Below are 16,640 nucleotides of genomic sequence, written 5' to 3' on the forward strand. Positions count from 1 at the left end.
CCTACTGGCACTGAAACTGTCCAATTGGCTACATAGTGCTCCGTGAACAGATCTGACAAGTATGAATAAGCATACACAATAGTATTTGAATGTTATGGACCATAATCATAAAAATAATAACAAAACCCCCATGACCTCTGTTCAATCATCAGCTCTTCAAAGTTACATATCACGTGCGTTAACAACGTACCCAGCACGTTACGCAACACAAAAAGGCCCGATTCCACAATTTCGATAAATAAATTATTGAAGAGTTTTCATGCATAAAACTTTTCTACTTGCTGGATGTAGGCCTACTCACTTTATAGGTGATATTTTGTAAAAAAAAAAACGTACTGGTGTTCGATGTACATGTATACTGTACGTACATGTACAAAGCTTACCATTGAACTTGGTCACAGCTTGGAGTACTACCAAAAGAAATGCTATCCAGTTGTTGTGTTTGGGGTTGTAAAAGACAAAATGCAGATTCCAAAGGGAAAGGGATCTGTTCTTCAGATTTCCCAAGTGAAGAAAGCAATGAACCGAATGGGTACAGTACCAGTACATGTACATTGAACAATGGAGGTAGTTTTAACATCAGTATGTGTGTTTACAATATACCCAGCAAGAAATGAGACCAAGGGGTACCCCCCAACATATGTCCAATCCCTATACACATTCCAGACTATTGTTACTTAACACATCCCCCAAGATGTCTGAAAGGAATGTCCAGATTCCTGCGAGACAATGGCCAACACAAAGCAGGGGGGGTTCTCTCCGTCTCATACCTTGCTGCATATGGTTTACAAATGCACAGGTTGGGTCCGAGGACACTAACGATGTACTTTATACTACTTAAGATGAAAGGGGGCCATACTAAGAAACGACACTCTTGCACGCAAAGGAAAAATTACGATTTTAAATTTTTTTACAGGGCACCAAAAATTCCAATTTAATTAGACACTAATAGCGAAAACGATTTAAGATATTTTCTCAGAAAAAAACTAAACAAAGTAAGAAAACCTGAGAGAAAATGATCATTGAAGTAGCACCCCTGTACATTTTCAATGGCCCGCTCACACTTCTTGCCCATTTGTGTGGGTGCGTGTGTAATTATGAATTTATTAATGAAGCGGTCTATGGTAATGCTTTGGCACAGGTCAAAGTGACGGCTTACAATATATGATAAAAACATGGCCTTGCAACAATCACTGTAATGCCTTCTCATCAAGTATTACTGATCATGTGTCTTTTGGCAATATATTTCAAACCATTGGTTATCTTGATCAATTTTGGATGAACTAATAAAAGTTAGTGAGACTATTTTCAGCAATGAAGAAGAACAAGAAAAAATATTTCGACTTGATAACCACCATATTAAGCGAGCTCGCACGCCTGGCAGAAATTCACCCACAATACTCTGTGTGTCGTTAGCTGTGACCCCGTGTGATGTATTTCGTTCACTAAAATCTGTGCAAGGCCATCGACCCCTCCTTGGGCGACGAGCGAAAGTCAGCGACAGAATAGCGAGCTGTATTGGTCGTTTCATAGATTCTGATCACGAGAATTCCGATAAAACATCTCCTATACTGGTCGTCCAACTTAAAACTTTAGAAATAAAAAAAAACACACAAAAATCACAGGAAAACAACGGGTTTCATTTTATGTAAGTATATCGAGTTTAAAAGCCTTTTCGATCAGAGTTGCATTCCTCAAGACCTGCTTCTTTATTGATGTCGCCACCGGGCAAATTGGATTAAGCCCTGATAATATTTGACATTGACTTTGAGCTCTTGCAAACGTCAATTCTTATGAGCTCACTTCTAATGTTATTAATGGAGAAAGTCTGTATGGATACGAAAGATCTTGAAATGTCTTTCAGTAGCGCACTCTGTCTAGATTTAAATGTAATTTTATGTTTGAGAATCATTACATAAATGTAAAGACATTGTAGTATTCTCAAAACATCAACTGATATCAACGTGCCTAGAATCAATTGGCTTGATTGATTGGACCTGCATTCATTACATTCCAAAATATCCACAGTCACTCGCTGAACACTTATACCATGCACAGTGTGAAAGAACCTTGAATATATCACAAACCAAAGCCGCTTGACATGAAATTTCCATTCTTATCAACTTTATTTGGGAAAAGGAGATCGTTTCTCATCTGCCAGTGAACCAGTTAGGCTTGCACTCCGGATGCCCTGGAAGTGGCAAACACGCAGGTGTCTGGTACTCAAAGGTGTTTGATCCTCCAAACAGTATTGTTTGGCAAACATGTGGTACGTCGGATGATCATTATTCTGAATACTAGTAACTTTTAGTTAGTTACATTTTCCTTGTCTGCTTCAGTAGAACTTGCTTTGATGTTAGCCTGAAAGACATTAGTTTGTAGCTTAGGCACCAACCATGGTACCGGGAGCAGACGAAACAACCTCCTTTATCAATATTCATGATTTATTGGTCTACGCAAGTAAATATTTATCGCAATTAATGTAACCTATCAGTGTATCCCTGGTCACATTCTATTTGTTTTCACGACCTCCTACACCTCTTTTTGACATTATGAACACGCCACTATGTCATTTGCTAATTTGCTTATGGTGCGTTGGAATCTTCGCCCTGGCAAGTGTTCAAATAGAAGTGCAACTTGTGGTTAACTTTACTTACTGATTTTCTAAATCCCATGACTACCGACTTTGTGCTTTGTTGTAGTTAAACTAATGACTATCGACTTTTAATAGAAGAGATAAACATAATCACCGCGGTGGATGACAAATACAGTAAAAAAGACAATCGATGACTCGCGGTGTCGTGTTGCTGGTAGCGACGTTTCGGCTGCTAGTGCTGCTAGCCTTCATCAGGCAACTGAAGTCTGGTTGCTGCAGGGTCTGCTATATACCGCCGGACCGCGTCCTCCGCGTGTCCCCTGCTGTGTATTGCGTGTTATTTATCTGTTTATAAAACTTACGGAGACATGGAGGGAAATGCCCCTCTCCCGTGAAACTCGTCGCCGGCCCAAATCAACTTGGATTCTATACGAACAGAGGGTTCATGTTTTTGTAAGAATGTTCTCAAATTCCCCAAATATGGCTCGATTCCGGACAAAAGTGCAGCTTTTGGCCTATTAGGGATGAAACGTAGTACTTTTTTTCAATATTAGATCACCATATTTAACTGTCCTATGGATGGTATAGAAGCTTATTTTGTCTTATGGAACTTATGGTCGTCCTTGTTATGTTGATGACATCCTTATAGTCTCTGTAGTTACTCAACTTCATTTTTGAGAGAGAACCCTCTGTCACACGACTGAAAAGTAGCCAGATTCTTTTGGCATACACGTTTGTCCCATTTATCACTGAAAAACTAAGATATTCCCGAGGGAAAGTTTGTAAACACTAATAAGCGCAGCAAGGATCTGGGTGTTGTAAAATTTTTACTCCATAATTTTAGGTAGTACCTTTTCGAATCATACCCTACTGAAAAAGAAAAAATCACTAAAATAAATAAACCACTGGAAATACTTTTGAACTCTATGGGGAAAACCTTAATTGTGGCTTTTTTCGAATGTGGAAAATTCTCTATTGAAATAGGTAAATAGGGGATTATGTATACTCATCCGCCCATGGAAAGAGAAAAACAAATAAAGTTTTCGTCAGATGTATGGGCCTTGACTTAGATCAAGAGAGGGGTTATTTTCTTAGTAACAGAGGCTCTTTTAGTCGGAACTGGACGTAATTCCCGAAGGACTAGGAAGTGGGCGCGTCACGGTCGCATCGGTATCAACAAATTGAGCACTGACGACCAACGCGACTCTTTTTAACTTCGGATGACGGGGTGCTTCTGCACGAGTTGGTTGTCCTCAATGTTGGTTACCTCTACTCCCTGATCTAGTCGAATGTTTGTTGGCCTATCCCTAATAGGCATACTGGTCATACTGCTATATTCAACCATTCCTGCTCTCAGGCTGGTTAGGGCCTACTTATTCTATGAATCCTGCCTTTTCGTTGCAATGTACTTACTGCTCTAGTTAATAGTTCAATAACAAACTGATTACCTACTGTACTGTAATTAAATGATTTCTTACTATGGCTAACTGCTGTAATAACCTTTCTTAAATGATAGACACTTCTAAGGTTAAATATTGTCCGTTCTGATACTCTGCTATGGGCTGTAGCAACCCAGCTGTTTACTACTGTTGTCAATTATACTGTGTGTTCTGGTTAACACGGACAAAAGCGGATACCGCTCTGATTAACTCGATCATTTTGACGTATTATTATTGACGTGCCTTTAATGTTTTTAATGCGCTGGTTAAACATGGACTGTAAAGCAACAGCAAAACAGACGAGACAGAGGCAAAGCAATTTATAAAATGTTCCGATACCTTCCAAAATAGCGCATCTCAAATAAAGCCTACAAAAATATCATAACAATAATAAGAAGAATAAAAATAACAACACAGCACTTGTAAGGCGCACTTTATCTGAAACCATTCAAAGGTGCCATTCAAAACGACATACCGTATCCCTTGCAAAATCGTGTATCCCTGCACGGTACGCTTTCTGCTCTAATGAGCTATATACACGTGTATTTAAACTGTAAATACAGATTCAGGATAACCTATAGATAGCCGAAGAAAGACACGGTCTTTCCTTGTAAAAAGCCCCTTTTACATCCCGCACAAAACTCTGAAGACCTACTTGTTTACGTGTGTTACGTGGCGATAAAAGGCTGCATTTATTTGCGTAACTATACGCCGACAAAGGTGCAAAAAGGAGGGGTTTTCATCTCAAAAGAACGATTCAAGGGTATTAGATCTCTGGGAAATTCGTTTTTATTTCTATACATTGCATCTCCTAGAGAGATTCCGCGTCATTATTTACCTTGTCTACCTAGATTTAAATCAACTCCGCACTGTGTTTACACCTCTGTCGAATAGTAATTGGAGGAGGTCGAATACGTTCTGTGTCCTTTAATCAAATGCTAATCGGATATGGCCAGGAAGTGTATGCCCTTCGATTACAAAATGGAAAGGGGTAAACGAAATAAACAAAATGACATAAATGCGACGGTTCTGTAACCCTATAGCAGTTCTAAATCCTCCGATTTCAATATGATTTTACATACACCCTAGGGGGTTAGGGTTACGTATGATATCAGTTGAACCAAGGATAAGGTTTTATCATCTTTGAAGGAAAAAAATCAGGGTCAACCCCCCCCCATAAGCTGAAGGTCTCCGAAGGTTTGATAGTCCAAACGCTCCCAATTCCAATAGCATTAAGGCTCGTTAATCCAAACAGATGATGTGGTAATCTGAAGTTTTGTTAGTCTGCAGCTTGTTCGTATTTAGCATAAGGTTAATTAGTTCAAAGGTGCGACAGTTCAAATGGTAATAAAATTCAACAGTCCGAAGGTTCATTTGTCCGATTCGATAATAAGGGCAACTAGACTTCAGACTCGGGAGTAACAATTCGGACGAATCTTAGGACTAGCGAATCATCAAACTATCAGGTTATCACCCTTATCTCAATAATGCATTTTCAGAGACAAATGCGAACTGAATGTCAGATCAAAGCAGAAAGCTCAAAGTAATAACTTTGCATTTGGACAGCTCTTCCCAAAGGTGAATTCATTCTGTTTCAGCAATTACACAAAATACCTAACGGGTTTTATAGACGATCGCTAGAACGGAAGATGTTACTCCTTCTATGTATATATAACGAAGTGTCTGACTTGTTTGCCAACCGTCCACTTAGCAGGAAGTGCGGTGGCTCTGGCTGTCCCAACCTTTGTGCTGAACGTTATGACGCCACAAGTTTCAAGAAGGTCTGTTCGTTGTTCTACACGAAGGGACAATTTTGGCTCACTGAGGCAACCCACCATGGGCGGTTAGTCCATTGACAAATCGTTTTTTGCTCTATGGTCCAGGTAAAAGCAGCCTGCTCACAATAGTGAGGACAACTTCAGTAATGTAAAGTCTTGTTGCCGTACTTGTGATGCTAAATAGGTTAAGCTTGCTTAAGCCCCCGATAAAAGTGTGGAAACGAGGGGGAGTTGGATCTCAAAAGATCTTTTGACAAAGAAACCAAGTCAGAGGAAATGTTTCTAATCTTTCAGCTTTTTAACTCTTTAAGAATCTAGCCAGTGAAGAGCAGCTATGTCAGACCCGATTTACTCTGGTGCTTTGTGTCACACACATGTATGTAGAATGCCATGAAAAGTCTAATCTTTTCGACTTACTAAAGACCTACACCCGATAGCAAGTCTACTGGTTTTTTAAGGCAATGTAAATAACCATCGAAAATACCAATATCCTCAAAATAGCTTCGAAAACAAATATACGACTTCCTATTTTCATGCAGAAATGTATACTAAAAGCCAAATCTACGTGCTTTGCAGGAGCCCGTTCCCTTATGATTATTCACCTCATAACTTACATTTCTCCTTTTGACTACAATATTGTTTTAGCCTGTTTATCTCTGACAATGTCTAAAACCCCTGTCAACTTGCTTCCTTAAACTTGAACGTAATCCTCATGAAGCCCTCGGGTATTTCCTCCCGCCGACTGCCAGTGCAATCACTCTGACCTTTCGTTCGTTACCCTCGAAAATGGACACGACATGTAAATGAGAAATATGACTCTGACAGGAGTATGAATAAATGACATCCTATGAATTCGCTGATTAGAAATGGACGGAGTTTGGCTTATTAATATTTATGCTGTCTAATGATAAACGGAAGTCTCTGTGAGATGCTTCGTTTATTGGAAGCTCAGAAATTTTCCATTACGAATTTTTACCAATATCGATTTTCCATTATGTCCACAAAAACTATTAATTTTAAAGTAAAAAACAACTAGAAGGCACGTGCGAAAAACTCTAGTGACTGACACCCGTCTTGCAATTTCTGCATTGCCGATTTTCCTTAGTCGAAGAGAATACCGCATTTATTAATCTCCAAGCTTCTTTATCTTACAAGATTTCAATTACCGTTGCTCCAACGAATCACTTTTCGGCACAAAGATTACGCTAGAGGACAAAGGCATGAAAAAATGGGTAAAAATTAGGTTAAAGAGGTTAAATGGACACAAATAAAAACAAAAACAAACAAGAAACGTGTCTCATAATACAGCAGTCAACATTGTTATTGCTATATCGCGCCAATCTTAATTAATTAAAAGAAATTCAGGAAATAGATATCTGTTATGCACAACATAACTTTTTGTATTCAATTTGAAACTGTCCTTATTGTAACCTCTTTTATTCAATATTATTATTCCATTCACCTATCTCAAATGTCTAGTTCAGATTTTTACATCAAACATAAAAATCTGATATAACATTTTGCACTACGGTTGGCGCTTTGCACTGCATTTCCCTATGAAAATCGACAGTGTAAACCCCTTTAAAGAAGACAGCCTGTTTTTGTTAAAAGTAAACTACCTCTTCGACACTTTTTGCTATCCATTAGTGTGTTTAGATGTAAACCACAATAGTGATCCTCCGTTCCATGCTATTTACACCTGTAACTATGTGCACGATGGATGGGATATTTTGAGAGTCGCATGCATGTATCATGGGATAAGAACATGGTGACCAGACGTTCCGTATTTTACGGGATTGTCCCGTATTTTGCCCTAATGTCCCGCGTCTCGTACCGACCTTTCGCGGGACACGTTTGTCCCGTATTTGTAAAATTTCAACAAGTTACATGAAAATACAAAGAAATTACTAACGCGTAATGTTCTCAAGCTGCTCAAGGCTGAGCCTCCCGCCGATAATATAGCTAGCAAGCTCGCTGCATAATGCGCACTCTGGCATAGTCTGGATACCAGACCCGCTGATTCCGACTATTCTTGTGGAATCTTATCATGATAATCACGAGTGATAATGACCGACCATGGTCGTTACTCTTCAGGGAATAGGGGTCAGACTACGCATCCTTACAAGCTGCGTAATTTATCGTTCTATTGGAGTTTCTGAAATAATCAGAAATCAGAGTTTAATGATGGCTTCAAGTTAAAAAGTCACAGATTCTAATAAAAAGGTGAGACGTGAAAGTAAGATCAGGCCAGAGTGGCAGTCAGAAAAAGAATCAAAATGTATATACATGTATATCCTCTTTGGCAGTGCAATGAAATGATAAACACTTTTAAAGTGCTAAATAAGTAAATTGCATGGTTGCATGTTCGAGAAAGGTTCTTCACTTGAGACAAACCCCTCCCACACCCACCCTATCGGGCGCTCCGCACCCTCGCAACGTGTGCTGTCTTGTATTTCGATTTCCAAAATCTGGTCACCCTGGATGAAAATGACAAGTAACCCTGGATAAGAATGACATCATGTGAAGATGAGCTTGGAAATAGAGGGATTGCACTTCACGGCTGTTAAATGGATTCATGTCATATGAAAGGAATGATGAACTGAATGTACAGACTGACAAATTTTACTTTTCAAGTCAGAAGAAGAATTACCATTTGCAACCTTTAATACCTCACAAACTTTGGGCTTTCTCCAACCATTTTCACAATGCAATACCAAACTGCATTAAATTTGGTTTGATTTGGTTTGCTGTACTCATAGCTCCCTGACTAGTGTCTTTTGTCGAGTTAGCTGACTGCTATCGTATGTTGCAGTTGATGGTGGATCGAGTTGATCGATCGACCAAATTTGATTTACTCTTTAATTATTCAAGAGTATGTGTGCGTACGTAAGAGTATGGTGGATCGAGTCAATCGATAGACCAGGTTTGATTTACTCTTTAATTTTCAAGAGTTTGTGTGCGTAAAATTATTCTGGAAACCCAGAAAATTATGGGAAATCTGGCATCTACTTGCCAATCGAAGGTAATTTCGTAAAAACGTAAGTTCTAACTCTGGAATTTCTAAAGCCCAACCCCACTTAAAGATTGTACTAAATTTCGAAAATGTGTTGAATTTCCACAAGCACAAAAAGTCTTTAAGTTACCCTGTACCCCATTTTTAAATATTTCTGGGTGGGGTAGTGTTGCTCCAATTTGATTTCCAATTCAACTAGTTGATTTGACAGTATGAGGTAGCTTGAAGGCTGAACAGAACTGCCTTTTTTTCAAAACGAGTACTTCTCAACCGTTCAATCAACTAAATAACGCCGATTCTACCCACGTTAACTCCTCACGGACAAAACGGTATTTTTACTGGGCCACCCTTTAAGTGTTTTGTAGGCTAAGTTGTGCTGGTATTGCCCCAGTTTCCTTTTTTTCTATTTGGACCCTGCTGAAAAGCTTTTGTCCCCAAGGCCAGCGAATCGTGTATTAATCATCCAGCAGCTGCTCCGTACAGTTGACGCTTGTTGGTATAAATTCCATGGGACAGAAAAATCAAATTACTAAGGTACGGCCCCATTTGACATCCCTGCCTAGGTGTGTTGGTTTTATATGCCCAAACTAAGCCAAAAACTGTGCTATGAAACCGATTGTAGTTATTACAGGGATTACGTTATAAGTTGTTCGAATTTTGTACAGCAGTCTAATTTTTGATCGAATAAAGAATAATTTTCAGACAGACAAATCAATCTATGTTTTAAAGAAACAAACGTTTGGTACATTGGCAATGGAATGGAATGCGGCAGTGTTTACTGAGTTCCGTCACATTTAATTTGCGAATCGTCCAAAATGCGATATGGGGCGGGATCTTTCAATACTATCGAATTAAAATATAGCAATATTGTGTAATGTGTTGAGGAGGTTGGACAGATTTCTGGAGGAATTTTCTGCAGATGGCTCAGTGTAACCGACCACCAGACATATTTCTCCTAGAGGAGAGTACAACGCAATTTATATTATTAAGATCATGCATGTTCTCTTCCTTACAGCCTCTGATATTAAACACTTAAGATCCTCAAGGTTTCGGCCAAATCAATTCTGGATTTTTCGACAGTTTATATCGTCAAAAAGTGTTCGGTAAAGTGTAACTATTAGATCCCCAATTATAGCTGTATTGTAGTTATAAAATGCAGTTGTGACTCATAATTATAGATAAATAATTGACCACAACGTCAAATTAGTATGCACCTATCTTGAACTCTGGATTGATGTTTTTGTTAGTAGTATCAACTTTATTGTTATAACGTTTTAGCAAGAAGTGACGGCACGTTTTCCCAGAAAAAACAATGGAGAGCAAAGAACCCCCCCGAAACAATATTAGTGTTCTAGGTAGCCCGATCTCTACAATATTCGGACAGGATTCAACCCAAAGATCTTCTTGGTAGTAATCTTCAGGCTTTTCTACATTCTCAATTCTCCATGGTAACCACCTTGATTCTTCGTTGAAATTTGTTAATTTGCAATTCAAACACTGTAAAATAATTCCGCGTAAGAACCATCGAGGCGACAGGGAGCACCTCTCTCCCTTCAATAACTTCTTGTTGACAGATTTCGACATCCATATTTCAACAAAGTCGGTTGCCCATGATAGGCACGAGCACTTCTCGTGCCTATCATTGACTTTTTCTGGCCCACCCTTTCTCTTTTTTTCTCATTTCAAAATGTAAAATTCAATGTGAAGTGTGGCTAACCAGACCATTTTTCAACGAGAACATAATATCAAATTAGTGCTCTGAAATATGTGATTGCCGAGCTTATGGTAACTGAGTACCTTCTTCAGGGCAAGCAGAAGGTACTCAGTTACCGAAAGCTCGGCAAGCACATATTTCAGAGCACTGATTTGATATTATATTCTCGTCGATATTCTGATCACGGTGCTAAGTAGCCCTTCCATATTTCTCAGACCATTTTTCAGTTTAGTTGAGCTCAAGCAGTCGACCGAGCTCCGGAACGATGAGTTGTTCAGGGGGTTTTGCTCATGAGTGTCTCTATGTCTCGTTTTGTAGGCCGTAGTTCATTTTGACCAGGCAGTTCTGTTCTCCACCCATTTCTGATTCTGACGAAGGAGGTGTTTTAACTTCAACCCGAGCTATTCGTGAATTAATAATAATAAATTAAATCACTTTAGTATTATGTTTCTAAAGAAATCCCAGATCGACTATCGTGGGTTTGTTGCTGGATTTCCTCTAACCAAAAACTATGCAATGAACATGAAAATTTGTGAGTTAGGTTCCAGGAGGAACATTTGTGCATTATTAATTTCTGTGTCTGTCCGACTATCGTTGCTGCGTTAATAGAACGTGATCTTTGAATGAGGGTATTTAGACAACTAAATTCTGGGGGAAAAAGAACATGCCACGTAGTTAGTAAGTACAAAGTGAAGTAGTCATTTAGTACAAGGAAGAATTGTTCGATGCAAATAATCGACCTTGAGAGAAATTAGGGTGACTTTACAAAGGATCCTTTATACACGATTGTACTTACATACTGCATGAATGCCACGGTTTTGCAAATGAAGTCTCCATAAATCCAGTCCGTGAGAATGAACTGCGAGGCCGTGATTGGGGCACAGATGACAATGAAGACCATATCAGTGATAGCGTTATTCATAATGAAGAAATTAGTGACAGTCCTCATTGATCGATTCCGGGCGATAACAACCACGACAGACACATTACCCAGAAGCCCCACGATCGTAATAATCCCAAACACAATGGGCACCAAGACGGCGTGGACCCTCAGCTCTGGTTCAGCCCCGAGTGTGCTGGAGTTGTAGTCGTAATAGGATGAGAAGTAAGAATACGAATAGGAGGTATAATCTTCTTCCTCCATGTTGCTCCACCTGGAATTCAACACTTTCTGGGAGCAAGTTGAAAAGCAAACCTGAGAAAAATGTCAAAAATGATGCACCTTGTTAGCAAGGCGGCTAGAACGACAAGCGACTTATACAGACTCAAAGTTTGAGTATTTCATGACAAGTGCTAGTAAGAATAAGCGCCAGCACCGCTTCCTGTATGCACTGAGCTTCAGGGATGTAGTTTTCAAGCTGTTGCTCCTTCTGCATTGAGGATCAGAATGGAAGGAAATTCCTCACATCAACGGAGAGTGTAGAATTGCTCAGGAGTGACCGCAGCGATTTTGAGATGACAGAGTCCGTTTCTTTGATGCTCCGATAGGCTTATGCGGGATCGTGTTTGTATTGTAGAGCAGGTTTAACGGCCGGCTGGTAACCTAACAATGCATTCTCGCAGACTCATTCGGTACGGTGGGACACACGGCACTAATTGGGCACGCGAGTAAAACGTCAAGACAACTACTCATGCAGCAGTTGCTTGTTTGTCAGCAGATGGCAGCGGAGAGGACACATCACAAGTCAAATATTTCAAGCACTTGCGCACGACATCTTGTTCCATTGCAAGGGACTGTATGAGCTGAGCCTCACATTGGGAACAATGGCTTTGCTGGCATGTTGTAGAGGTTAGAGCACCAGTGAGGATCAGTAGTTTGTGCCTCACATGCACAAATTATGCTGTACAAAGCCTAATCTTAAATGTCTCCTGGTTCGCCGATAGTGCTCAAGTCACGTATCTGTTTGCTTGAAATGGGAGAAGGTGTGAACGAGGGAAGGGCTCATTAGTCAGATTAGTGTCCAAACGTAGGTTGGGAGGATGGAGAAGTGTATGTCCATATATTATCCTGTTCCAACTGATATGAATTTGAGATATTTACCAGGAGACGTTCTGTCGCTGATCTTCAAGAGAAAAATAATCTTGTTATCGATACTTGATTCCACTATGTAGAAATTTTTCCCCCCAGTGTTACCCGGTTACTCTTGTTAGCGTATGGAGTAGATGTTTGCCGATGAAGCTCTAACACATTGTTTGAAGCACCTGCTTGTCTCAAACTTCTGGACTTAGGCACATTTTTACAAATTATAATATTTCTCATTAGTTCAACTTCCCCTTTTCTGCGGCAGTCAAGTTCCCTGCCCTAATAATATCATGTTACTTGAAGTAACCGCTACAAACAAAATTGTACTGTATCATATACATGTGAAAGTACCCATTTTAATCTTGTAGTTCTCATTTTTTCACTGCTGTATTTTGGTTTCCATTGAGAGAAGAGTTCATGCCACGTCTGCAACCTCTGACCATTAAAAACGTATGAATCGACTGGTTGAACAATGGATAATGCAGGGCTAGATCTCCAAAATTTGTTGGTGTACCTTTGAACGGTAAAAGTTATGACAATGCAAAGTGGAATTTGTGTTCATGCCTTGAAACTTATACCAAAAGGTGCTAAAAATAGTTTCATTCTTTTTTCGGTTACTCAAAAACCTCAACATTAAATATTAATTAATAACAAGACAATCACACATTGAAGACTTTGCATCTATTTTACTTAGTCTTGTTCTTTTACACATTTTTTTCACAGAGGTCAAAATATGTGAGAAGTATGCAGGGATGCACAAACAGAAAGTCAGATTTTTTGTGAGACATCATGAAAATCAGAAAAAATAAATACAGATTTCTGAACATTAGGCTAACCGCCAATTTTGGAAATTTTTGAAAACAGGAGTTCTTCTCATTCTGGTTATATGACTGTGGTGGGTAACGGATCTTAAGGTCTCTAATGAGTCGAAATCTTTAGCCTAGGAACAAGACTGTGTCTGCGATGGCTCATCATCTCAGCTCTGTAAGAGAGATTAGCGCCAACTTCAGACTTGGCGACCAATGTGGCTGTTCATTATATGTGCGCTGTACAGCCAGGGTACCAGATTTTAGAAATCGAAATACAGGACAGCACACATTGTATGCCAATTGTCCATGTAAACCTGACACGTTATCCACTAATTTGGTTTCTCATGAGACACTCATGTTGCAACTCTCTCTATAAACAGCTCTGCTCAGCTCTGCACGACAGCGCCCTCTGGAAAATTTTAACTGAGAATATGCTTATTGAACAGCACGAGTAAAGTCAATCTCGTTTGCCATTATAATAGGCCTATCAGTGGCACTTTTTTCAGGCACAGTTATAAAATATATAAACATGTCTGAAGCATGAGGGCTTCAGATTTGTTATAATGTGGAGGGATGAGCTTTCAGGGACAGAAGAAGGGCCTTTATTGAGGACCCTGCCGAGCATTATTTTAGTCAGCAATGAATCGTTTGCTTGGAAGTAGTTGCAGGTTCTCAACCAGACGTTGGAGACGCCTTACTACCTTGCACTGCCATGTTGGCCAGCCCCACTGACATAAAACCAGGCCATCAACGACTTTTGATCCAGTCCACTACGGCCAAGCTTGTGGCACCCGTGCGGAATTTTCTTAACCCACCGCTTACACTGTGTCATAAGCTAGCAAATGTGTGCGCACAGCCTTAAAGGTAAAAATAATAATTTCTCTGTTGTTCACATTTGATGTTTTACAAGAGATTGCTGGCTGAAAAGGCTTTGTCAAAATTGCAGACTGCGTTCAAATTAAAACATTTTAAAAGAGAACATATACTTAAAAAATTACTCTTTACGATTATGTCAAGGTTTTTCCAAATTCAAGTGGGACTTGAATTACTTCTTGTAGAGATATTATACAATATTTACAGACCAAACTGAAAAAAATCTTCTTGAGGAACAAAACAACTCCAGCTAACACATGAAATCAGGAAAAAATATGAATAAAAATATATACGCTACTCAACCCTTTTGAGACCCTAGGGTATTAAACACCAAATGTAACATTTTTTCTCCTTGGTTTTATGCTTTTGTCCTTTGCCAAGCAGAAAATAACCAGTATATCTAACCCTAACCCTCATATTGCCCGAACCGGGTGTGTTACGAACAACTCTTGGGGTTTACCCTGCGTCGTCGATTGCATAATGGCAATGCAAATGCGTCAATTTAGTTCAGGGAAAACCGAGTGCGCAAAGCTCCGACAAAAACCCGTTCCCAAGTGCTCTCCACGGATAGCTTCATATTAGCAAGACCTTGATGATTCGTGCTTTTTATTGATAGGGTAGACATTGAACTACATTTGGACTACATCAATTCATCTGATTGTGACAAACGTTCCTCTTTTCGTGGGCGTTAAGCTTGTGCGCACTGAGACGTGATGTCAATATTTGGACAGATCACATTCGCTTAACGAAAGGCCCTTTTCACAAAGGCTCTTAAAGACAAAGCCCTTGATTGCCACACCGGAACATTTTTGTAAGATATATTATCTTCATTCTGTTGTGGAGACAGTGTTCCATTATGCTTGTCCTGTTTTCTATCTAACACAAACGAAGAAGTTTCGAGGCCTCTGAATTTGCCTAGAAACCCCTAGTTCTGCGTGGAAATGAACATGAAGGAGATGTGATAACCTAAGGGGAAAACAAAATTAATTAGATGCACAAGCAATTACACCAGCCTGTCAGTGGTATGGATATATGCAATCACCTGCGCTAGAGGCAAAGTAGTGGTCGATATCACAGGTTGAAAGTCCGCGAAATAAATGTTGCATTGTACATGTACTGTATGTGTGTGGGCTGTGGCACGGTATAAATTTACCAATGCAATTGGGTTTTGGGTAGACCCATCGAGTGCCACACTACTCTCTTGCGAGACAAAATTGTATGCAACGGAATATAGGTATAATGTGGTTAGACACCCGAGGTGTTTACAAGAAAATGGGTAGACAGATGCATTGTGGAGCAGGAATGTAAGAGTGGGGTCGGAGCACCTGTGCACTTGTCTGTAGTGGGCTATTGATTTAAATAAGTTTGATCCGCAAAATTGTTAAAGTAGTGTCCGCTTCAGTTTCTGTCAAGTATGGTTCTTTTATCCTTGTGATACATGTATAAGGGAAAGTTCTATCAAGGTTAGTTAACAAACCAACCATAGTTAACCATCGTTCGACTAAATCTCATCGAACACATGATAGTCGACGATGCTTAGACTAGTCTTGTCAACTATTTGCGACTAGACCTAGAGGTTGGTCGCATCATCGGTTGCCATAATATAAATAGCACGGTGCAGAAAGGACCAGTTATAAGACAATACCGGGAAAACAGTAGTCTATGGCATTAATGAACGACTATTTCCACTTTTGTTTTTGCTTTTGTACCCTTCCTGCGGCCATCTTTTTCCCCTTTCGGCCTAGCGAACTTACAATGGTTGACCAGGGTCGTTCTCACTTCAACTTCACTGTACATGCACTGGGTACGTCACGAACCAACCACTAGTTATCCAGTGGCCCTTGATCGAACTTACCCTAATTTGCTCGTGTGGCTGTCATATAAGTGTTGCTAACGCCATGTGGAAAGCACAAAGGAACTCGAAAAGAAAAATATATAGCGTATGATTGATTTACAGACCTTTGGGGGAATAATGGAATTTCATGTTCCAAGATACATGCTTTTTGACAACAGCAGCCTGAAGAAAGCCTATAATAGGGTTTTCTCCGGTTACTGAAATGGAAGCCAGATTACCTCACATGCAAAATGCTATGGAACGTGAGATTTCAGTAGAAACCAGGAGAGCAAAAGAAGAAACAAATTAGATGCTTGTGTTTGTGCTATATTTTCTTTTATTTTTGTTTCAATTATTTCTTTTACTTTCACATTCAAACCCTTTTCTCTGAGAAATATTCTTTTTCTTTTGAAGAAGTTTGCCACAAACTCACTGCGCAAACGCTACTTACGAATGCAGGTGTTTCCCATTTTTTGTTCTTGCATGCGCATACACGTCAAACTGAACAGCCACGACGAAGGTGTACTGGTAATATCTTGAACGGCACTGGTCGAAATTGTG

At 39.7% G+C, this 16,640-nt stretch overlaps 2 protein-coding genes across 5 annotated transcripts in view; one reads left to right on the top strand and one right to left on the bottom strand.

Moving 5' to 3' along the window:
• The window catches only part of LOC110977259 (G protein-coupled receptor 54-like), a 158,087-nt gene that overhangs the window by 94,503 nt on the left and 46,944 nt on the right, over positions 1 to 16,640 (bottom strand). Inside the window, exon 1 of one of the 2 annotated variants that reach the window (XM_022231223.2) lies at positions 11,337 to 14,491. The exons of the other annotated variant lie outside the window; for it this stretch is intronic. Coding sequence (XP_022086915.1) covers positions 11,337 to 11,684 — 348 coding nt within the window. The 5' untranslated portion in view covers positions 11,685 to 14,491. Of the gene's footprint in view, positions 1 to 11,336; positions 14,492 to 16,640 lie in introns of those variants that run through there. 2 annotated transcript variants of the gene reach the window in all.
• LOC110990465 (G protein-coupled receptor 54-like) overlaps positions 1 to 16,640 on the top strand; it is a 218,528-nt gene that overhangs the window by 53,031 nt on the left and 148,857 nt on the right. The window lies entirely within an intron of this gene.

Source organism: Acanthaster planci, linkage group LG05 (assembly GCF_054643075.1).
Source record: "Acanthaster planci isolate LZ-2023a linkage group LG05, COTS_SCS, whole genome shotgun sequence".
Lineage (NCBI taxonomy): Eukaryota > Metazoa > Echinodermata > Asteroidea > Valvatida > Acanthasteridae > Acanthaster > Acanthaster planci.